At 48.8% G+C, this 23,828-nt stretch overlaps 1 protein-coding gene across 5 annotated transcripts in view; it reads right to left on the bottom strand.

Annotated features, from left to right (window-relative positions):
• Positions 1–5,420: 5,420 nt before the first annotated feature.
• TLN2 (talin 2) overlaps positions 5,421–23,828 on the bottom strand; it is a 412,505-nt gene continuing 394,097 nt past the window's right edge. For all 5 annotated transcript variants that reach the window (XM_053928612.2, XM_024567594.4, XM_045201599.2 and 2 more), the window contains 5 exons: positions 13,448–13,573; positions 10,999–11,061; positions 10,725–10,907; positions 7,857–7,982; positions 5,421–6,320 (listed from right to left, as the gene is read on the bottom strand). In XM_053928612.2, the coding sequence (XP_053784587.1) occupies positions 6,192–6,320; positions 7,857–7,982; positions 10,725–10,907; positions 10,999–11,061; positions 13,448–13,573 (627 nt within the window). In that variant the 3' untranslated portion in view covers positions 5,421–6,191. The remainder of the gene's footprint in view (positions 6,321–7,856; positions 7,983–10,724; positions 10,908–10,998; positions 11,062–13,447; positions 13,574–23,828) is intronic.

Here is a 23,828-nt window from a genome sequence, read left to right as displayed (position 1 = left end):
ATCCCAGCTCTGCTCGCTGTGTGGTCTTGGGCACGTTACCCAACCACTCTGTGCCTCGGCCTTGTCATCTATAAAACGAGGGTAATAAAAGTGCTCACGTGTCATGCCTTACACGTTGTGGTGGGGCCTAAATGGCGGTAATAATGGTCTGTGCCTGGCTTGTGGAAGGAGTGCAGTGTCAACTGTCTAGGATGAAACGGCAACCCCCAGCAAAGCCTGCTGGACTCAGGGTGTGGTCCCACCCGAGAGGCTGTGTGTCTCGGCTCACTACTCTTTCCTCATTCTAAACTTGCCTTGCACAAGAGCGTGGGACCTAACTCACTCCCAAGCTGCAGACCTCTGTTAGTGCACCTCCACACTTTGACTGGAGTTCTCCCAGGACGGAGTCTCTCTTCAGGTCTGCTTGCAGAGTGACGGTCCCTCTGGGAACGGCCCTGGCCTGCCACACGGCCCCTCACGGTGCGTTCCTGGCCGCCCTCCTCTCTGCGCTACATGCCCTCAGCCAGAAGCCCTGCCACGGCTGAATTGCTTCCTGTTCCCCTGAGCATTCCAGCCCTTCATAAATCCAGGCCTCTGCACGTGTGGTTCCCACTGCCTGGGCTGCCGTTCACCCACCTCTTCTCTGCCTGGAAACGCCTCTTCATTAGGAGTTAGGCCAAACGCCTTCTTCTCAAAAGCCTTTCCCGACTCCAGGGCCCTGCCCTTTTCTCCCATGACCTCGGCACAAGATTGTTCTCTGTGGACTGCGACCTTCTCCAGGAGTAAGACAGTGTCCTCAGTGTCCTGCACACAGTAGGTGATGGGACCCTGGGTGAGGTCTGACCGGAAGTCTGCCTGATTCAGCAGCAGAGATGATCTGAATGCACTCCCACAGACAGCCTCCGCTCCAACACCCCCACTTTGGTGCCCTGCTGAGGCCTGGCCTGCCCCTCTGCACCTTCCCCACAAATGGTAGCTCCCCTCTGCGGAAGACAAGGGGCCACCTGCCAAGCCTGCTAAGCTCAGGGGAGGCCTGTGCGCAGCCTTGCAAACTGGGAGACCTCAGGTAACCACAAAGCATGGTCTGAAATTAAAACATTACTAAAAGCTGTTTATGGCAGGCAGTCAAGTCCTAGGCTCAGATCTTCCTGACAAAAGTCGGTCTTTACCTTAATTGAACCTATTGTCTTTTTGCACCTGCGATGACATACCTGTGGAATGTCAAAGTAATGGTAACATACCTCTGCACCCCTCAAAGCACAGGCACCGCCCCACAGCTGAGGCCACAGACCCCTCTTGTTGTTAATTGCTGTTAACTATCTTGTACCCACCTGTGTAAAAGTATGTGCCTGTCACTGGACTTTTTCTCTAGTCCCAGAGGCTCACTGCCCCCAACCCCTTTGCTTTCTCTCACCTTCCTAATCTATCACCAGTGGACTTCATGTAACCCACTTATGTCTTCCCTTTTGATTGTAATGTATAAAGTGAGGGGCAAAACTGCCATTTCCAGAGTGTTTTCTCAATTCATTGACATTTTGCTTCCCGGTTTGACTCAAACAAACTCAAAAAAATTCTCTACACGTTTGAATGTTTCCTACGTTGACACTTCCCTCCATCCAGGACTTCACCCCAGGTTCCCCACCCTCATTCACGTAGGTGGTAGTCAGTTCCATCCTATTCTAGTGAAGTCAAAAGAGAAAAAAACCACATCCAAGGGCTTAGACATCCCCAATCACCATTTTGTTAGGAGACGCAATCCTCTTAGCTTTTGGACATACCATGGCACATTCCCTGTTGCTACGGTGATTCTTCGACCTTGCCCTCGTGCAGATTAGAAATGCCTCTCATCTTTCTGAGTCTGGATCCTCCCAGAGAAGAATTCTGGCCCAGCATTCGGCAGGCCCTCTCTGCAGGGAGGAGGGCTGCTCTGGTCCCTAGAGGCTGCCTTTCCGGCTTGGCTGTGGGAGGCGAGCTCACCTCCCTGGGTCAGGCCCCACATTGTTTGGAGAGGCACAGGTGCGCTCTATCTTTAGCTGTGCAACCTTCCAACTAGGTAACACCCACGAGCCAGGAGGCCCAAGCTACTTTCAAAGGAAAATCATTGCATCTTCCTCCTCCTGCTCTATTTCTCCTTTGAAATTCCTCTAGAGTCAGCAGAGCTGCATGGAATTCAGAGGCACCCTTGGCCCTGCCTCTGTGGCTCACGCACCCCCCCCCCCCCCCAACTTCCCGCCTCTAACACACATCTGCTAACTACGGTGCTGGCACGAAGGGTAGAATTTCTCTCAGGTGAGAAACAGGCATTCTCTGTCTCTCTTCCACCTTCCTCCCATCCCCATGAGACTTCCACACAGGTTCATTCCTTTAAAAGTTTATTTCTGGTGAATAAAAAAAATAATTTATGTGACCAGATCAATAAAGACATTATGACACGCAGCAGAGGTTACCGTTTCTGTTTGCTTCTGGACTTTGCAGCTTGGGGAGAAGGCGGCTGAATGGAACTCAGCCTCCCGGAACCAGGAGACCCGGGCGGGTGGGGGGAGGGGGGCTGACTCACACGTGGACACTAGCAGGAGGGCTGGGAGGTGGGCTCAGAGGAGAGCCAACAACCCAAACCTCTTTTACAGGAAAGAAATGTGCTTGTTTTTTTCAAGCAGCCAACAGAAGCTCTGTCACATGCCTGTTCCTCACGACCACAAACATAACATGCCCAGCAGATGCGCAGGGACTTTTAAACATGATACTGGGAGACCATGGAGGGGAAGACACCTTCCCCCGGGGCCACCTCCTGAGGCCAGCCCTTGGAGGTGACCTGAGCCCCTGGCACAGCTGTCAGGATTTGGGTTTCTGAACCTACCACCTCTTAGCCCGAAGCGAACGTTTCCTCCCAGTTCCTTGGCTCTCCTAAGGCTCCCAGCCCTTGCCTTGGTCAGTGGAGGGGCTGCTTCCTCCAGGGGTCTGAGAGCTGAACAGGCTGACAGTCTGTCTGTGCTGGAGTCTTCAGGCAGAGTCTCCAGAGGCCCAACCAAAGCCCAGAACTCAGAGCTGGGGGTGACTTGGGGATCGCTGCCAAGGAGGGAGCAGGCTCATTAGTGGGAGGCCTTGAGTCCCCCGGGAGCGAGACCACGGCTTGTTCACCACCCTTGCCCTGCTGCCTGGCTCCCGTGTGTCTGTGGCCTTGGGGCCACTCTGGCGGTGGCAGGGTCCACTCTCTTGGGGATGGGTACATTTGGGTTATTATATATTGATAAATTAGGAATAGGCTTTGGTTGCTCATAAACTCACTAACTGATAAAACCCCCCAGAAAACACGCAGGGGAAGCCTAGGAGAAGCCCCAGAGGGTTTTCCGTGCTCAGGCACGTGCTCTGGCGCTCACCCCTCGAGGCTGCATGTGGGCAGACGGGGGGGCCCACGATGCCCAACTGAAGGGCTGCCCAGGACCCTAGGTGCCTGCCTGTGCTGACCACTAGGGCTGCATCAGACTGGACGCCCACAGAGTTTGAACAGGGCTGGCTGTTTAACTGGATGTGGCTTTATCATTCTTTTGAAAAGCAGAACCAACAAAACCCAAACTCCCCAATCACTGGGCAGTTCTGAAGTCCAGGTCAGGTTCCTTTTTTGACCTTCAGAGACAGCAATTTCTGGGCCCATGGATCAGCCTGAGGCTTCAAAGCCCAGTGCTAGCTCCCCACCTGGGACACCCCCCACGCCGAGATGCGCCATGCTCTAGACCTGGGACCGGTTCACCCTGAAACCATCCTTTTGTTAGACCATCTGCAATGAAAACTCACACCCACAAGGAAACTCATATCTATGTTATTCCCCTTTGAAGAAGAACCAGAAGCCCCCCTTCAATGTCTGGGGGACACCCACCGTAACACCTATTAAATAACACCCAAAGCACAGCCTCGCAACCATTTATGAAACCAGGGAAGACAAGCCACAGGCCAGTCACATGCACGTGTGCAGGTGGACGAGGAAGGGACAGAGGAAAAAGCACCGCACAGTGTCCCAGCCGAACACTCCAGGCAGGAGGACATTTGTACAGGTTCTACAAAAATAAAGTAGCTCCAGGCCTGTCCTATGTCATTGTACAGGGCAGGTCTTTCCCCTTGACTCATCGCCGGAGGTTTTTAATGGCTCTGAGGCAGGGACAGAGAACTTGCTGCCTGTCACTGCCTGGCTCCTGGGATGCCGGGATGTGACAGGGGACAGGTGGAAGGGAAGAGAAGTAACTGCACAGCCTGGAAGAAAAGGGGATGAGGGCAGGCCATGGATGGGTGCCTCAGAGTCCTATGATATGAGGGCGCAGACCCGGCCTGACCGTGAGCCTTCGGGGCTGATCCCTCAGTCTCAGAAAGCACCCTGTGCCTGTCTGCAGTGTCTCAGGGGAGAAGCCCCAGTCCACGGGGCCCTAGCGCTGGGCACAGTGTACTAGCCACACTCAAAAGGGCGAGCAAAAACGTGTAAGCATCCCTGAGATGCCAGGGCTCTGCCAGCTAGACTCCTCTTCCCCCAGAGGTGGTGCCTCCACCCCCACTTCCCTACACACTCTCTCCACCTGCTTTGTATCGACACTGTATTTCCTCCAGCTTTGTACTTGTCTGGACAAAAATTCTCTTATGTGCAGCACTTCCAGGTCTTTCCTAAGTATGGGAAACTGTCAAAGTTTAATTATATTTTAAAGCCATGACATGGGATAGAGTCTGCCAGAGCAGGGCTGTTGGCAAGGTCTAACAGTGACACCTTTTGAGGACCAAAGCATCAACTGTTCCCCTGGGTGGGATTTTGAAACTGTTCTGTGGATGCGGTATGAGAGGAGATGCCACACTGCTGCAGAGAAGTGGAGAAGGGCTGCCTTCCACAGCAACAGCTTTGAAAACCATGCACCCCCACTCGTGTTTTTCCTTCATGAATTCTCTCAAAGATACTTGCTACCTGGGATTAGGCTCCGTCTGGAGTCAAGGCTCAGATTAAAGGTAAATTCAAGGCCTTAAAATGCCCTTCAAAGAGAGGGCTCTGAAAAAAGAGGGAGGGGAAAATCTATACAATTCTGGAAGAGTGACATCTAGGAAGACGGACTCTGAAGACAGCAGGTATTTTCACTTATAAGATGCAATAAGGAAAACTACCTTGTTAAGGTTCATACTGACTTTAGGATGCACCTGGATCTCAGAAATATTGACATAGGAAAAATGTCCATCTTAGGAGGGAGGAAAGGGGACAGACTTGTAAACAGATGCCTCCCAATTCTGGATTCTGACCACTTTAAGAGCAGAGGAGCCGATGTGGGACTTGGCGGATGGAGTCACCCAGGAATGGCTTTATTTCAGCCGAGTCCCCGCCTTGGATGCCGAGAAGGGGATGCTGCACTGCCTGTCACCTGCGAACATGGGTTTGTGTGAATGCATTTGTATGAACTGAAACAGCCTCTGCAGCATAAGGAGCCCACACATTTTATTACAGCCCCTGCTCACCAAGCCCTGACAGTTACCCCATACCTCTGCCCTTTGGATTACGGAGGAAAAAAAAATAATAATCATTCGATTTTTCTGGGCCACAGAATACAAGATGGGTCTAGATTGTACAAGGAGCTTACACACAGAGGCAAGAAGGCGTGCAAACAGGAGCAGAAATTCATCACCCTCTGGGTGAGCCAGCGCTTGAGACGCAGGAGGATGACCCTGGCTGCCCTCCTGGAGTCCACGCTGGTTTACATTTCCGTCTCTTATCGACCACGCTCAACTCCAATGTCCACCTTCTTCTGAGAGGGAGAAGAGTATCTTTGAATATCTATGGCATCAATGACTTCCTCGAGCCATTATTTTTTTCCTGTTACGATTTCACAGAAGGCCCAGGAGCAGGCCCGGAGAAGGGCCAACAGAAAGCACAGGTGTCTGAGAACAACATAATACTGACTTCCCTTTTTTGGTAACAGTCCACGAAATGTGCACCCCTCTCTCCTGAGATCAGGTGAGGCATGAGGGGAGGTGGCGGAGGAGCTGTAGGGGGGAGACACTGTACCGTGTGACTTTACGATCATGCAGCTGGTGCCCGACGGGACGGAGACGTGAGAATGAGCTCTCAGGGCTCTGGGTTGGCCCCGGGGGGCAAGCAGGCAGCTTCCAGGGAAGCGCCCAGCCTCTCAGGAACACTGTCTGTCCAGTTCTCGAAGAGCCGTCCCCTAGGGCTCGCCATCTTGGCTCTGGCCTTAGCCTTCGTCTTCCCTCAGCTCGGTGGGTAAGAACTTATACTGCTGTTGGCGGATCTGGGCCAGCTTTTTCCTTGCTTCTTCCAGTTCTCGTTCTTTCTTCAGCATTTCCTCTTGGGCAGCGATAATCTGGAAGGAAAGCAAGAAGCTGGATGGATCTAAAACTTTCTAGGAAACTGTCCTCCCCCTCCACCATTTGTCGCGAGCTCCCACAGCACCTGCGACAGTGGGGCACAGCAGCTCCCCAGGAATAAGTATTAGCTCTGGAGACCAGCCTCTGGGCCATAGTTCGGATTTTGAGACCGATGACCCAGTTGACCCAAGAAAAGCAGCTAACTTCTGACCACTGACATAACAGCAAACATCTACGTCATCCCTACTATACACACGGCTCTGGTGAAAGCACGTTATGTGCCGTGTCCCGTCATCTTGGCAGCACCGTGCCCCACTGAGAGGCCAGTTTTCCAATGAGGAACCTGAAGCCGAGGCATAGAGTCCACTTCCCTGCAGTCCCTGGCTAGCGGGGCAGGACCTGGCCCAGACATTCCTGAAGCCAAAGCTGGAGTCGTTAACAACTAGATGCTGTTCACGTATTTATTTCATGCTTCTAAGGTGTGAGGGATATTAGTCATAGGTCTTATGTGAAAAAGGTAAGTTTGTGTTCAAGAAAGCCAAGTAGGTTTCTTTCCTGTGGGCCTTTTCAGAGCCCTTCCTAGGCCAACGATCCCTGGGATACTCTGAGGTGGGGGTAGAGTGCAGTATTTCACAGACTTTTTTGATCAGAGAACTTTCTTCACGCAACTTCTCATGGGACCAGTGTATCAAGATACAGAGCCTGGTGAAAATGAACCCAGTGTATTTCCAAATGGAGGGAGTGGTTCAGGAAGAACTAAGGCAGGCACAGGAATGAGTAACTGAGGAATGAGGAACAGGGTCTCGGCGCTCTTGGCACTACAAGAAAACCAATCTCGTGTAATGGATTTGTGTCAACACACCTTAAACTGCAAACCTGATTTCCTGCAGTTTCCTCCTCGTTCGCAAGCACATGAATGCAACCCTGCATCGTCAGGCTACTCTCCAACAACCCCGTCTACTCTCCTAAAAGTTCTGGGAAGGGGCCGCCATTCATTCTCTTTTTTGAGTCAAATATCTTGAGTGGGTAGCAGCTCCAAATGCGTAACTCTATTTATAGAATAATATCGCTGTCCTCCAATTTCTTTCCTCCTTTTTTTAAATAATAGAATCCCTAATTTTTAGCTAGGAATGTGACTACTAAGAATACTGCATTTCCCAGCCTCCTTTACAGCGAGGTTGGCCATGTGACTAGGACATGTGACCAAGTGCTGACCAATGGCACATGAGAGGAAGTGATGTTCACAACTTCTGGGCCATGCCAGCCCCTCCTTTACCTCTTCTTGCAGGCTGGAAAGCCCAGGTGGTGACTGAGCTGTCTCGGACCAAGTGGCCAAGAGCAACATCTCAGGGGTGGTTTAGCAATAGGGAGATAAAGTCTGGGTTGCAGACACGAAAGAACCACCACACCACTCCTCCACTGCTTATACCCAGGCTGTCACGTGGCAGAAATAAACTTCCACCTCGCTGAAGTCACTGTTGTAACACGATGCCCATTGTGGGAGTGCACACTGTCTGGATTTAATCACACACCTGAGCAATGCCCCCCACAAATTTTGTCTTCACTACGACATCGTCATCATCAGCTTTGCCGAAGGCTGCCTTCTGGGCTGCGCGAACAAGATTGTCTGAGGCTCTTTTCACAGCATTTCCTGCCGCCTGGAGAGGCAACAAAACACACATTGTTGCATCATTAGAGACAGCCGTTTGGATCTGGCAAGAGCAGACATGAAGGTACAGTTCATGAGACTATGAATCTATTTATTTATCAATCATAACACAGAAGTTCTCTCTAGTTAGTATACATCTGTCTGTCCATCTGTCCATCCATCCACTGATTCTACCAACAGTGGCACCTACCTAATCTGGGCTCACTCACAGATGAATGAGATCCAGTTTCTTGCCCCCAAGGAACACGCACTTTGGAGGGGAATACAGTTAAGTACATAAATGATTGTAGCCTTGTGACGTGTGTTAGCGGAAGCACTCAGGGCTGCCTCCTTGGTCTAGAAAACTGCCTCCCCCGCCCCATTCAACTTAGACATACTTGTGGGTTCAGCTCGGACATCCCTTTCTCGATCCACCTCAGTCTCACCCACCCCGGCGTCCTGCATGCTCGGTGCTGGCTTCTCTGCAGCCCTCCCCTCACTTGTGGTTGTCTTTCTCCCCCCTGGACAGTGAGTGGCTTGAGGACGGGGGCTGTGACTTGAATCTTTGCATTCGCAGCACCTGGCACAGTGGCTGCCCGGGGCTGGCGCTCTCTGAATGAGTTTTGGTTAAATGGAGGGCCACGAAAGCACTACCGACACCTGCACGAAAGGGCTGGGAGCCCCACAGGAACAAGGCCTTTACGGGTGTGCTTTGGAGTCAGGCCTGGGCTTTACGCCACCTGCTTCAGACGGGGCCCCTGCTAGGGACAGACAAAGAAGAGCTTTCCAGTGTACGTCTGGGTCTTCAGTAAGAGCTACAGCCCTCACCAGCTCCCTCTTAATGCTCGGGAAGCATGGTCCTGGGGCCTTGTCTTCAGCCACCTGAGGTTTGAGATTATCTTCTAGTGATGGGCAAGGCTTGGTTACACCTCCTGATTCCTTGCCCAGCCCGCTCAGAGTCAAGGACTTGTGCTTGGGTGTTAAACCTCAGAAACTTGAGTGTTTTTCTCATTCAAAGTTAACTGGCTCATCCAGCTGTGACCTATCGTGACAAATAGGGACTATGAGGGCTTGCCCAGAAGGGAAGGGGAAGCCAATTCATCTCTGACACGTAGTCATCATGTGCTTATTCTCAAAATAGCTGTATGAGGTCAGAGCTCATTAGTCCACTTTTCTGATGTGGAAGTGGGAAGTGAAGTAACTTGACTAACCCTGGAGCTAGGATTTCCCAGAAGCTGGGATTTGAATAGGTCTGCCTAGCTCCAGAGAACCCCTGGGTCGCGGAAGGAAGTCAGACACGACACTGCAGCATCCACGCACATCAGCCACAGTGATCGTGACAGCGGTGCTCTGCTACACCTTGGACTTACATGCCCTGACCCTCAAAGGGCCAGTGCAGGCATCTCCACCCCCATTTTACAGATGAGGCAAACGAAGGCCTGGAAAGTTCTGGGTGATTTGTGTAAGATCATATACTTAATCCAGGGCAGAGACAGGACTTGAACCCCAGTCTCTCTTAACTTGAGATGTTTTCCTCAAAACTGTTCGCCAAACCCACGAACCACACGCTCACGAACCCCTGGATTTATCCCAGGTGTCAGATGAAGGTGAGGGAGGTGGGTCAGAGACACACTCAGGAGGACCAAACAGCAGCAATGTGCTTTAGGACTTCCAAAATAAAACACTGAGTTCTGACTTTGGTGGAATTGTTCAGATAGTTCTGCCATTTATGAAGTTACTCATGACTTATATAAATACATTTTTAGCACATAATCTGCATTTTAACACATAATAAAAATCTAGAAAATTAGAAACAAAATGTCCAAAGTACAAGGTAATTCAGTCATAATCAGTTGATGTGATATCATGCAATCATTAAAAATGAGATTCGTGAAGAATGGACCAGTTAGCTTTGCATAGAAAAATTATGAGGACTTTCCTTCAAGGAAAAAGATATGCATGATAAAATGTTAAGTGAACAAAAGCAGAATGTCTCTTGCTATGATTACAACCAGACAGAATCATTTTGTATACAGATAAACACAGGAAGAGAAAAATGATAATATTTGACATGTGACAATGTTGAGGCTATGTGACTTTCTCATCCTGACCTTTCTTTCTGTGTTTGGAATTTGGGACAATTAAAACAATCAGGAAAACATGTGCTGTGGGAAGGACTCCATTGTCACCTTCACAAGCATGCTCTCTGGGCTCTGGGAGCCCTTAGCAACAGTCTTGGATAAATTCCTGGGTCCTCTCACTCCTTCCCCAGCAAGCTGCGAATGAGGGCCTGCCCCAACCCAGGCACCATCTGAGGGGTGCTCGTGCCTAAGGAGCTCCCTGCCTTGTCAAGGACAGATGTAAAGGTAAATGTGGCAGACCAGGTAATAGGAACCACGAGAGTGGTCTGGCTGGGGGCTCTGGCAGGACAGAGGCGGGACTGGCTGCCTGAGGCCTGGGGGTCAGGAAGGGATTCCCAGAGGAGGTGACTTTGGAGTTGAGTCAAGAAGGACAAGTAGGAGTTCCCCAGGCTGGGCTGGGGGACAGGAGGCACCTGGGAGAATGTCAGTTTGGTGGGGCAGCAGGGTGTAGGAGGCATGGTCGTGCGTGCGTGGCAGAAAATGAGGAGAGTGGCACAGAGTCGGCTGATGAAAGGCCTGGTGGGTCATGCCAAGGAAGCGAGACTGTCCCCTCTGGCGACACTTACCCGCTCCAACAGGAGTATTTTCCTACCAGCATCAGTGACCATTACCTGTAGCCGCCTCATGGCCTCTGAATCCTGGTCGGCCTTCACCTTGCAGGCCACGAGCAGCTGGGCTGTGGAAGCGGCGACCTGCTTGGCGGATGAGATGAGCTTTTCCTCACTGGCATGTCCCTGAACAGAGGCGTTGGCTGCCTCACAGAGACTGCTGGTCGCAGCTGCTACCATGCGGGCCTGGGGACAGTCAACAGAGAAGTGACCCAAGGCCCGAACCTCCCACAGGGGCTCCCAAAAGCAAATGGGGAGGAAAGAGAAGGCGACTCACGGCAGAAATCAGCCCCTGTGACCACTGTCCGTCGTCCGCAGCATTGGCGGGGATGGAGCCCACCTGGGGAATGGAGGTTAGAAATTGGCAGTGAGAGATGCGAGGCTCAGGGGGGCGTGTAGCCTCCCAGACCCTGCACTGCCTGGCACCAGAGGGAGGAACACCTCAGACCCGAGGCACCAGCAGGCACCCCCGCCAGCAGCACCAGCAGAGAATGCAGCGCCCTTTCCCATGCGGCAGGGCCCTGGCTGCTCGATAGGGCACGGCTGGCCGGTTTCCACCTGCACCGCAAGGAGCCCCTCTGCAAGGCCTCCAGCGGCCTGTTTAGTTGCCAGGTATTGTGTTTCTGGGAAATGGCTCAGGAATGATAGATGGGGCTGTCTTTACATGCTCATTTCCTTTGCCGACCTTTCTCCACTTCAAACATGGGAGCCCCTGAGGCCTCTTCTTTCAAGGGCCAAGGGAAACTTAAATCTCTCCTGATCACAGAGCCTGAAGCCACACTGAGATTTTCTGGCAGATGACGCAAAAGTGGGCGGTACATTCCTTTAGTACAATTAAGTGCAGAACCTGAAGGAAACACAGACTGTTTTGTTGGGGTGGGGGAAGAATGAAGAGTCTGGAAGTAAGACGATCTCTGTTTCTATTTAGAAATTATGGCTACAAGTAAAATATTTTCTGTCCAGACGTAGAGGGAATATCTATGGGAGGAAATACCTTTACACTTGTGGGAGGTGCATGGAGAGGTAATAGATGACTCTATTTAAAAAAATTATTTTTATTACTATTTTTTTATCCTTACCTGAGGACATTTTTTCATTGCTTTTAGAGAGAGAGGAAGGGAGACAGAAAACACCCATGTGAGAGAGAAACATCGATTGGTTGCCTCCTGTATGTACCTGGACCAGGGATCATATTTGCCCAGACCGGGGACTGAACTTGCAACCAGGTGTGTGCCCTGACAGGGAATTGAGTCTATAACTCTTCAATTACAGGATGATGCTGCAACCAACTGAGCCACACCAGCCAGGGCAGATGACGACTCTCTCTATTTGAATATGAAACTGAGGATCTGTCAGCAATGACAGGAATCACATCAGGGCTTGGTGAAAGTCAGGTAAGCCCCAAGGTCCTGCATACAAGCCTAGAGTTCACCCACGTCCAGCCGAACCTCCGTTACCAACTTCTCAATGCTTGAACATCCGAGTCCCTCGGAGGACAGGGCTCTGCCACGTTCAAGTCAGATTCTGTAGACTCTCGCAATGTGTCTGGTACACAGTTGACCCTTTATCAATAAACTGGAATTTTTAGGTATGGTATTCTTCTCAATGATCCATTTTTGGCCTTACATATTGATGAATCAACAGTCGGTAAGTAAGGTCAGCTCGGTGCCACGTCTCCAGGGTATACGTGAGAACATAAAGGAACAGGCTGCGTGATGCTGCTTGGGGAGGCGTACGTATGTTAATACTGAATAACAGACCACACAATGGTTTGGACAGAAAAGCCTAAAAGCCCATGTGGTCTGAGATTAAGACGTGGCTAATTCACAAGAGACTTCCTGGGGGAAGACGGACAGCCACTTCTTGGGCATCACTTTCTGTCTGTGCTACACACTCTTGGGTCGAGGCACACTCACACCCATCTCTCTGCACACTGACAGCAAAGGCCTTTCCATGGCAAACAGAAGTGATAGACAGTTATGATGACCAAATTTCCCAAACCCCCAACGTTGTGAGGGTACCTGTAGGGTCTTTATGTTTGAGAGAGTCTCTGCAGACACAGTTTGGATGGGGTGGTTTCATGTTGTATGGGAAAAAACAGGACACAGGGAGTACTTTAAATTGGAAAACCTTCCCGCAGCCAGGATTAGTCTCATATACTATTAATTCTTTGGATTACTGAAAAAGAACTAGGCTTTCATGCTAATGCAGATGGGATGGGTGACTAGAGATGAAGCAGATCAAAGACATCTCAGATTTAAAACCAGACTGGCCTTTTGGCCAATGGGCTCAGGAAAATGGGAACTGAGAACGGGACAGCATTCAGCTACATGGTGCTAAAGAATCGATGCAACCATCGGGGTTGGAAGACAGCGTTAGAAAGTCCCTAGTTACACAGCCACCCACCAGGAAAATATGACAGCTTACAGCTTTGAATAGCCTAACGCTCAGTGGGAACACAAGTGTCTTGTTCAGGCCTGATCACTGCCTGGGGTGGTTTCTTCCCTTAACCAGAAGCAGATGAGGGGCCCGGAAGCCAAACCCTTCATTCATTCTGTTTGTCAGGTTTAAGCAACCAGAGTGTTTGGGCAGTGGGGGCAGACTGGCAGGTCCGTGACGGAAGGCACAGAGCTGGTTTCCGTGGCGAGGCCGAAAGCCTTCAGGTCTTTTCCTCACAGGCCCTCACTACATGAGCTCCCACTGCTTGGCCAGCGGGGTTTACCCACCTTTCCTTGGGCCACCAGCTCCCTCTGCGCTGCTGAGGCTGATTTGACCAGGGCACTTGTGGCAGCAGCAATGGATTTAGCAGCTTCCAAGATCTGTTCTTCAAAATCCAGGGTCTCATCTGCTTGCTACAACCAAAAGAAAACAGTGTCACATGCGATTCATACCCACAAAGGGCACCTTCTGCCAAGCTACGTACTGCTTGGTCACCTGGCTCTTCATCTGTCTTTGCTTTTTGTTGGCAAACCATACCCAGGCAGAAAGGCCGAAACTGCCTCCTCATGCCCCCTCTCCAAAAGGCGAAAGCCACCAGCACTGACATTCTGCACAAACGTTAACTCAGGAAGTTCTAAGGCAGACTCTTTTTCCAGGCCAGAAGCGTTAAAGAGACATAAATCCACTGTGAATCAAATATCTCGAATGGTTCTATCAGCATCGATAACCCAAATCAAAATAACCAATAATCAAAATCCAAAGTGTGGGTGGTGGCACCTTCTTCCATGGCTTAGGGCTCAAAAATGGCCATCAGCCATGAAAAACCTTATTTTTCTGGGGCAAAAGCAAAAGCAAAATAACATTTGCATTTTTGTGGCTGAGCATGAAGAGAGTTACATACGAACCAAAGACCACCCCGTGATGGAAAAGAAACCCGCCAAGGTGGAGCTTGTTCAGTCCCCCGGCTCCTGAGGCCCCGCTGCACCTTCGGGAGAACACTGGCCACCACTGCGCAGGTGCTGCCAGCTCGGTGGGTCTCTGCTGTGAATTCACCACCACCACGCCCTGTGCTGCCAACACAACCTGGGAAGTTGAAGGGAAGCTTCTGGGAAGTGGGGCTGGGTGGGTGGGGCACCACCATCGGGGTGGTCAGACCAGATAACGTTCAAGGTCCCCTGTAGCACTAACGGTCTGTCGACATGCCAAAGCTCCCCTTAGGCCCCAGAGTGTTGAAGACGTGGCTGGTACCTTTCAGGTACTATGAGGTGATGGTCAGGTGTAGCAGTACTTTGCTTTGCACGTGTGTGGTAAAATACACATAATGTTACCCTTTGGACCGATTTAAGTGCCTGAACCAGTGGCATTAAGTACATTTGCAGTGCTGCACAATAGCAATGCGGTTTTAGAAGTGCCTACTATGTGCCAAGCAGTTTGTTTAGGCACTTTCCTGTACATTAGCTTGTTTTTCACCAAAAAACAGGAAAAAAACCTAACCCGGCCATCAGTGAGGAATAATTTGGGGTCGGAGGCTCAAAGTCGGCTCACTAACAGTCCCATACAAGACATCAAACAGGATGTGTACGTGGGTACAATTCCTTCCCATGCCCTGTTCTTAACGATCACATCTTAAATCACGAGAGATGCCGACCTCGTTTTCGTTTTACAACCACATCGTCGAAGCGACGGTCCAGTGCACACGCAGTGGGTCTGAGGGGCGGCAGCGGCGTGTGAGAGGTTCTGGGACAGACACTGGACAGTCTTTCTCTTTTCTGGCTGTCTTGCTGTAGGAGCATTTGGGACAGGAGTGGGTACAGTTCTGGTGGAGTCATTTTGGATGCTTCATTATGGGGTGGGAGTGGGGGAGTAGCGATAGTGGAATGTAAATTGTTTGCTGAAATACAAAAATGACCCACTATGAGGCACTCTGGTGTGAAAGGTATTGCTGTACACAGGCCCCGAAGAGATGACATAGGTGCTGGTATAGGTGTTCAGTGACCTTGAATTAATAGCTTTTTTGAAAATTCATTCTGCAAAAGAAAGTCAGGCATATAACCAATTAAGGCACTGAGGAAACCACAGACATTTGGGGGCCAAAGGGAGCCCCTCCTCATTTTGCAGATCAGAAAATAGAGGCCTGTGGTGTCTCCCGAAGTCTCCTGGATTCCTGTCTCAGGGGCCGTCAGCTACACTGTGCTTCCGTGATTTAGTTCACTTTACAGGGTGGAGTCTTCATCAGCACATTTCTGATTTCCCAAATATTAGGATTCATAAATACGGAATTGCCTTCAAATGAAGTGCCAACTCTAAGCATGGATAAATGTGATGAAATCTTTACAACTGGTTTGAAAGGCCTCTCTCATGTCTTCTGTTGCCTGGCAGGGTTTTTATTATTATTATTATTATTATTATTTCATCACCATCATTTTTTTTTTTTTTTGGTAAAACACATGCTTGAAATAGATACTCAACTTCAAAATATTTTTGACACCCACAGATTTTTCTTTTTTTTTTTTTTTAATATTGTAGTCTTTTGAATAATTAATGAACCAAAAATTCTATTTATCTCAAACATTTTAGTGATGTAAATGTGTTGTTTTTTTTTTTTTAAAGAAAAAAAGAATTTAATTTTTTTTTCTTATTTATATTTTCTTTTTTTTTTTTTTTAAATTTATTTATTGTTATTTAATTACAGTTGTATGCCTTTTCCCCCATCCCTTCACCCCACCCCAGGTGAACCCACTTCCCTCTGCCCTTTGACCCAGTAATTCCGCTGCTGGGATTATACCCTAAGAACACTGAAACACCAATCCAAAAGAATCTGTGCACCCCAATGTTCATAGCAGCACAATTTACAATAGCCAAGTACTGGAAGCAACCGAAGTGCCCACAGATTTTTCTAACGACAGATTTTTATTTCTCTCTCCATAACATCTCTACGCTTTAAAATGGCCACAGCAGAAAGCCTTATTTCTGGAAGATATGTGCTCTGATTAAAAAGTACTTGAGAGTTTCCCAAGGAAGGCTTAATAGAGCCGACACGGACGGCTACAGGGATGGAAGGTGAATGTTCAGATGCTGCCGTGCCGTCTGGGCAGAGTGCCGCCCGCCTGCCTGCTGGGTGCAGGCCATTCAGCAGGCCAGGTTTATCATTAATACTAACCCCACCCTAGCTCTCCTGTGGCAGACAGACACCAACAACACCTGAGGTTGCCTCATCGCTCACCACTTCTAGCCTCAGAGGAAATGGGGTCTCCCTGTGCCCAGGAGGCCTGGTGAAAAGGCAAGCACCCCAGTCAGTGCTCCCCATCAGCTTCAGCTCCCACTAGCACAGAGGATGGAATTGGAGAGAAGGGTGGTGAGGTGGCCAGAAAAGAGAGGAGGACTCACACGGTTTAACCACATTACAGAAAAGGAGAGAAACAAAATTGGCTTGGTGTTTGAAGGACTTTCCTAAATAAAAGGATCACAGTTAAAATGCAGTTTTTGTTAACAGAACAAACCCTACTGTATCAGGGAGACTGCGGAAAACAAGAACAGCAAAGAGCAGCTGCTATTTGGAGACCTGGACAGGGAGCCTGCAGACCCAGGGCACCCTGGGCTGGGAGGTTGGGCTCCGCCCACTGATTCCCCCTTTCTTCCACTCACCAGACAGGCTCAGCAGGTTGGTCTCTTAAGATCCTCTTTAGCTGAGATATCTTACTGATCTGACAGGTTCCCAAATCTGTCCCTTTGGTTTATGGAAGACTGAGTGAAATCTTCACTCCTGAGTTTTTCTGTCCCCTACACCCCAACAACCAGAGCCATTAAGATTGTTAAAACAATTATAACTAATCCTATGCATGTAGTTATTTATATTTCTTTAAAGCAGGGGTGTCAAACTCATTTTCACCAGGGGCCACATCAGCCTCATGATTGCCTTCAAAGGGCCGAATGTAACTTTAGGACTGTATAAACGGAACTACTCCTGAACAGTTAAGTGAGAGCTCAGCGCTGCCACCCACCAGGTAGAAACAAGGTGCTGGCCGGATGAAACAAGGTGGAGGGCTGGATTTGGCCCACGGGCCTTGTGTTTGCCACCTGTGCTTTAAAGCTACTCACATCAGGCGAAGGTGATGAACTTAAGGAAATGTTTTCATTTAAGTGGGCTAAACTGAGAGCTCTTGTAGAATCACCCGAGGATCTGGTTAAAGCTGCAGACTGTGTTTCAGTAGGTCTGGGGTAGGCCTTGGAATCTGCATTTCTAATGGAGGTGTTCCGGTCAACCCTGTGGGAAATGCTGGCCTGGGTCAAGGAAAAATAGACACCCGCCAACTGAACCCTACCAGCCTGTGGCCTCCGCCAGGGCACAGCCTGTGTTTTATTCAATGTCTATCTCTTGAGCACAAAATCAGACAGAGCAGCCCATGTGACGAAAGCTTGGGGAACGAGTGTATTTATGCAAAACGAGTCTCCCGAGTTCTCGAGTTCAGCCAGAGGACAGTTTACATGGTTAGAGAGGGAGATGTGCACTGAGTGAGCATCCCCATCAACAGCTGTCCACTCCTGATTGCTGGGGGGTGAAGGCACACGCGTCTGGGCACAGGCTCCTGCCCCTGTAAAGCCGCGGGTTGTTGATTGTACGCTCTGCCTGCATCCCTCCACTGGCCTGCATAGTTGGTGACAGTCGGGCACATACAAGTGTAACATAGTGGCACTTCTGGCATTTTACAAAGAGGCTCTCAATAAAATACTACTGGGTAAAATAACAGATGTGCAAACTGAAAATCTGTTCTGCTTCAGGATGGTGCTGGCTGCAGCCTCTGAGTACTGAATCTATTCTCTCTTCTTTCGTACAGGTTCTTATCCCCTCGCCCCTCCACTTGAAAAGGCATTGGCCAGAGCACCACTAGCTCTTAACAATTGTCTCTCCTGAACTGCCTGGCAGACTAGCCAGCTATGCCTTTCTCCTCACTTCGGTTTTTTGGTAGCTTTGAATATGGTTTAAGTACCCTTTTGCTGCTCTTTTTCCTGTTCAGTGAGCTTATGCAGAGCTCCCCTTTTAAAGAGTCAGGGGTCTGGCGAGCTTTCTCTTTGGGAATGACCACACTCCAGGTTGGCTCCCTTGCTGCCTGCTCCCCACAGCTGGAGAGCTTTGAGAGTTTTACTCTGACTGGTCTAAAGTTTAGGGAGCTGGAGTTTCCACTGGGGTGGGGGGAGGGGGAAGAAGGGTGGAAAGGGAACAGAAAAAGGGAGTCTTTCCTTCATTTTTGTAGTATTTTTTGCCTTTCGAGGATTCTGAGAACATAGTCTTTGCAGCAATTCATTCGCTTTGCCAACCTCCTTCCTTCCTACCTATCTGCTAGGGTTGCTCTAAGTATTAATATACATGGAGCATAACTGACTCAGAAAATGTTCATTAACTACTAGCAATCAATTTCATTATTATTTCTACTACTATGTATATTTCTTTGTGGTCTTAAAAATTGTTTTTTTCAGACTTTGGGCTAAGCTAGTCTGTTTTCCCTTTCTAAATGCTGTTTGCCACTCACGATTCAGGAACAGTTCTACCTGCCTTTTCTGATTAAAACCTAAAATAGTTATAAATCAAAACCACAAAGATAAATGAGGTGTCATGATACAGATCGGCACTGCTTCCAGCTTCTCCCTTCACACCCAACCAGGAGATGGACAACCCAGGTTGTAGTCACTGATCTGCACTTCCTGACCGTGACTTTGAGGCATTCGCTCCCCTTCTCTGACAGCGATCCGTTTTCTGTTTGTTTGTAACGTGAGGAGCGACTCAGCCCTCCTGGTCCTTCAGCTTAGACAGGCTACCATCCCAGATCAAAGCCTTCTTAGAAGGCACTGACTACAATAAGCAGGGATCATTGTTTCTTGTCCTTCCTCTTTGTTGGCCTCTTCCTGGAGGAGCCCTGTGCCCTTCCTGCAGCATCTTTACCACCTGCCCCCAGCCCGTCCTCCCCGACAGGTCCCTGGGCGTGTGCAGGGCAGAGGAAGAACGTTTCCATCCGTGGCTCTCTCTCTTTCCCTTTTCTTTGTGAATCACACCCCTGCAACCCTGCAGCTCCTCCCCTCAATGAACTTGAGGCGAAGGAGCGGAAGTCACCCATAGGATATGGCCAAACGGTCACTTGCCCCGATTGCTGCCCCCTCCCTGAAACCTCTGAGAGACTGACTGCCTTGCTGAGAGCTGATGTACACAGTCGGGGCTTTTCTCATAACTGGCCACAGAGCCAATTACAGCTCATGGCTCCGTCTTCCCGGTTAGGAATCATGCCTTGTTCTGGGTCACTAAAGTCTTGCAGAATGTTTGCCATCAGAAACAAGGTCACAGCACATCAGAAACTATATATATATATGTATGTATAAAGATTTTACATATATATACATATATATGAATTAAAAAACATTCTTATATAAGAATATACATATTCCAGCAGAAATAATGCCTTTTTATTTCAAAACCTTTTATTACAAAATCATAAGCATGTAATTCTCTAACATAACAATATCACACTCAAGCACACTGTATGACATTTTGGGTGAAATGTTCAAATTAAAACTATAAATTACTACACCCGTATGTCCTACCAACCACATTCAAGCAGGCGTTACTTCTGCCGGACCATGTATATGTATTTTAAAAGTATGAACATTTTGAGTAGAATTCAAATGTCCCCGAGGGAAAAAAGGAAGCCAAACCAAGGAGTCCTGCATCGCGAGGGAGGCGTTTCCTGTCAGCTGGAAGCGGAGTGGAACAGGCAGCCACGTTTCTCCTTTTTTTGTAGTGAGTTTGGCTGCTACTACTTTGCTTCTGGAATGGAATTGAGAGGCGCCTGGGGGGAGACCTTAGCCTGTATCCAAAGACCCAACTGCTCCAGAGCCAGACCAGCTTCTCCTCTGGAGAACCCATGAGTGGGGTGTCTTTAGGACCACCGCCCTAAATACTTCAAATAAAAGGGAAATCTCTTACAACACCTGGAGCTGAGAAGGGCTGAGATCTGGACATAGGGCTCTGGGCCCCTCCTCCCCCTCCCAGGGCTGCCCTGGTCTCGGGGAGGGTTCCAGGGAAACTGTAAACAGATAAGTGGGTGACAGAGAGAGGCACTGACAGACGGTTATGCCTGCAACCTGGGGAGAGGCCACCTTCTGCATCCAGACGTGGAGTAGGCGCACCTCCACACCGTGTCCACTGGCAAAAGCCTGGGCTCGCACCACTTGTATCTTGGGAGTGGTTTGCCCATAGTATCCACTGCTTGAGTACTTTTTTAAAAAGTGAAAAGTAATGCCACTGAAATGACTCTGTGATTGCTATTTCTGTTTGATGGAAAAACTCTTAAAGGTTTTGTCATGCTCTCTCTCTCTAAAATAAGAAGGTACTTAAATGTCTACGTAGGAAACACGGACAAAGAAAAGGTAACAGAATTCTTTTCAGGATTCATCAGGTACATTTGTTACATAGTGAGCCCCTTGATATGAATCCCCCATGTGTCTGAGGAGGGTCTGACCAGGAACTACGGTCCCCCTGGTGGGGAGTTACCCGAGAACACGTGCTGGCTGAGTTCCCCACACACCTTCGCTTTTCACACCCTATATGTCTCCTGGCCTGGAACCAATCAGGGGCAGATAAGCCCAGAGCCCACAGTTTAGCCGCAGGGAAAATACTGTATCTGCTTTTCTTCCTCCCTGTTCATCTGGTTGCCTTTCCTACTCACCCCATTAATCAGTAGAGCATGCTGGTCTATAGCATGCTATAGCAAAATTACTAAAAGAAACAAGAAAACCACATCAATTGTAATGAATGGACTTTACCTTAAGGTCCTCTTAAATCTGCATTTTTTTTTTTTATTCATTAAGAACATGCTGCCTCTTTTCCCTGACCGTTCGCCATTTTGGTCAAACAGCTTAAACTGCACTGAAAACCCCAAGCGATGTTCTCTAGCGAGTGGAGGTGGCACTGATCTTGGTGGCATCTTGAAACCCGTCTGAAAGAGCCCCTGCTGACACACTCCTGCATCACTTCTCCGTGGGAAGAGGTTCCAAGGATGAGCTCTGCTTTTTAGCTCCCGAAGCCAGGACTCCCACACTGCGTCTCCCGCCCTCGTCATCATTTCTCTGCTTCCACCGCCACCGTGGCCTGTGACTCTGCATTCTCCCCAAGCAACCTGGAGATGGCTCCCAGACATCACCAAAGGAAGCCTTCCTGAGCCACCTGTTCAATCCACTGGCTCGCCACCTGCCAGGGGGATGGCCTACATCCAGGAGGGCTCTTTAAAAGAACACTTCTTTTCTCCTCCCCAAAGCTGAGCTATTAGCACGCTAGTTCTCTTTGCAGGAAGCATTGCTCACAGTCTTGTGTGGAGAGAGATCAGAATGAACTCATACGTACTTCACAGGCTCTTCTATGAGGAAGGGGTCAAAGTCAGCCAACGAAGGCAGTTATGTGCCAGAAAAAATATTTCATAATCCTGAACTTCCTGTTGCACCCAATTAGGCTATGGAATTACTTTCTGACTGTCGGCTTAGTCTAAATATTGTCAACTTCTACTGACAAGTTAACCTTTAACAGGAAATTCGACAGACAGAGCACAGTCCACACCTCATTATCTTTATCAGATATATTTAGTCCTAACCAAGGTCTGCATGAAGCCCAGTGACTCACCATCCACACAGCTGGTATGGCCGACTCAGTTTACACATTTTGTTACTGTGGGTGGACAGGAAAGTCGGACAGTTGATCTGTGCTTGTGTCGTTGCTGAAAGTTCGATGATGAAAGTCACTAATTTCTAAATTGAAGATCAGGGTAAAAATGAACTAAGATGAAATATGAACCTAGATGTGTTTGAAGGGTATAGTCCTGACCTTCATTTCATGTCACAGACATGGGTGGAACCTGCCAGTTTTCCAATGAGCGTGTCCCTTGAGGACTCGTCACTGCAAAAACTAAGCTGCACCTAATATCTCAGGCTCTTATGAAACATTAATAATTATGATTTGTTTCTATAATAAAATAAACTAGCAATACTGATACAGGTTTCAGATGCTACAAGAAGAAATGGAATGTAACATAATGAAATGTAATGGACCCTCCATCTTCTAAGTCTACTTGTGATTTTAACATATGCCTTCCTGTTGCCTGATAAACCGTATTAGGAACCCCCGGAGACAGGGCAAGACACTGTAGGAATATGTTTGATATATAGTTGGATTAAATAACAACCTAATATATCAAACATATCACACAGAGGCCTGCAGAAAAGGCATCCAGGTCTGGCTGAGCTCGAGAACAGGCACAGTGCTGCAGGCTGCGCTGCAGCAGCCCCTTCGCCTGTCTGGGAGCAGGTCTGTCTGCCAGTGTGGGATCGGCGGCAGTAGCGGTATCGTAGGCACGCGCACCAGAGCTCGCCGACATGCTCATTTTGCCTTTAGACCATCTTCCCAAGCAAACGGTGGACTCAGTAGGGCAAACTTTTCATTATTCATGTCTGGGAGATTCCAGGCAAAAAGAGGTGCGTAAGTTTTAAGGGCCTGAAGTGGGAATAAACCAGGAATCATCTTCATAAACCACAGCCTATTCTACTTTTAAAACAGGCAACCTGAGGATGTGGGGAGCAGAATAATTTAAGTGAAAACATTGCCCGGCCCCCAAACTATTCCTCAAAGCAGCGTAGGTGCGGCCCAGTTACGGAAGGAAGGCGTGGTCACTCCCTACCGAGGGCCTGTGTGATGTGTATAGTTACAGGAACAGGGATTTCATAGCAATTGCTTATTCTCAGTATCCTAAATTCTGTTTTGTCTTTTCAGATTACAGGACGGAATGGAGAAAAGTGGCTAATCTGAAAAGACTGGTTGATTTGGCTGTAAAAATGGGATTCTTTTTTAAACTGGGGAAATAAATTCCTTTAGAAAGCCAAGTAAGATATTTATTTCATGCAGATATTACCACAAAGCAGATGGCACTTCCAGACAGGCACAAACTATGGTTTTGGGTTTGTGGGTGTGTGCTAATGGGCTTTACTGACTGATTCATGAATCAGGCAGCATCCCGTCTGGTAAATAGAAGGGTATTCTCACAAAGCCTTGGTTTTGGTTGATGGTTTCTTCAAAGCAGTTTTATAGATAACATAAGCTATGTGGTGGGAGCTTCTGGTCACGGGGCAGAGACGGACTTCAGACCATTCTCAAGCACTCTGGAAGTACCAAACACCCTTCCTAATAGGAAGATGAGAGAGACCTAAAGCAGGGAGCTCCATAATGAAATGTAGGGACTCAAATCAACAGTTAGGTTAGCTATGACCTTAACCAAAGGATACCTTAGCTGTCCATATAGAAAAACAAAAAACAAAATGAAAAAACGCTGCAAACACGAAGGCTAAATGATCCTGTGTGGGAAGTGCCCACGTGCCCACTCAGCTGCCATCACTAATAAGTGCTCTTATTTTGAAAGCATAGGCCCTCCCATCACCCCAGTTCTGCCATTCTTGTACATTCCCCACCTGTCTCCTTCCTACGCAAGTGGTTTTCACAGAGCTGGAACCATAATGAGTGCATAATTCTGCATCCTGTTTCTTTCTTAAACTTTCCATCATGCTATGAGCATCTTCTTAATACTACACAGTCTTATCAGCCACAGAGTCTAAGAGCCGTGTACTTTTCCTTCAAGGAGG

The sequence above is a fragment of the Desmodus rotundus genome, chromosome 7 (assembly GCF_022682495.2).
Source record: "Desmodus rotundus isolate HL8 chromosome 7, HLdesRot8A.1, whole genome shotgun sequence".
In the NCBI taxonomy this organism is placed as follows: Eukaryota; Metazoa; Chordata; class Mammalia; order Chiroptera; family Phyllostomidae; genus Desmodus; species Desmodus rotundus.
The sequence above is the reverse complement of the archived record's forward strand: the minus strand, read 5'-3'. Positions and strand labels throughout refer to the sequence as shown.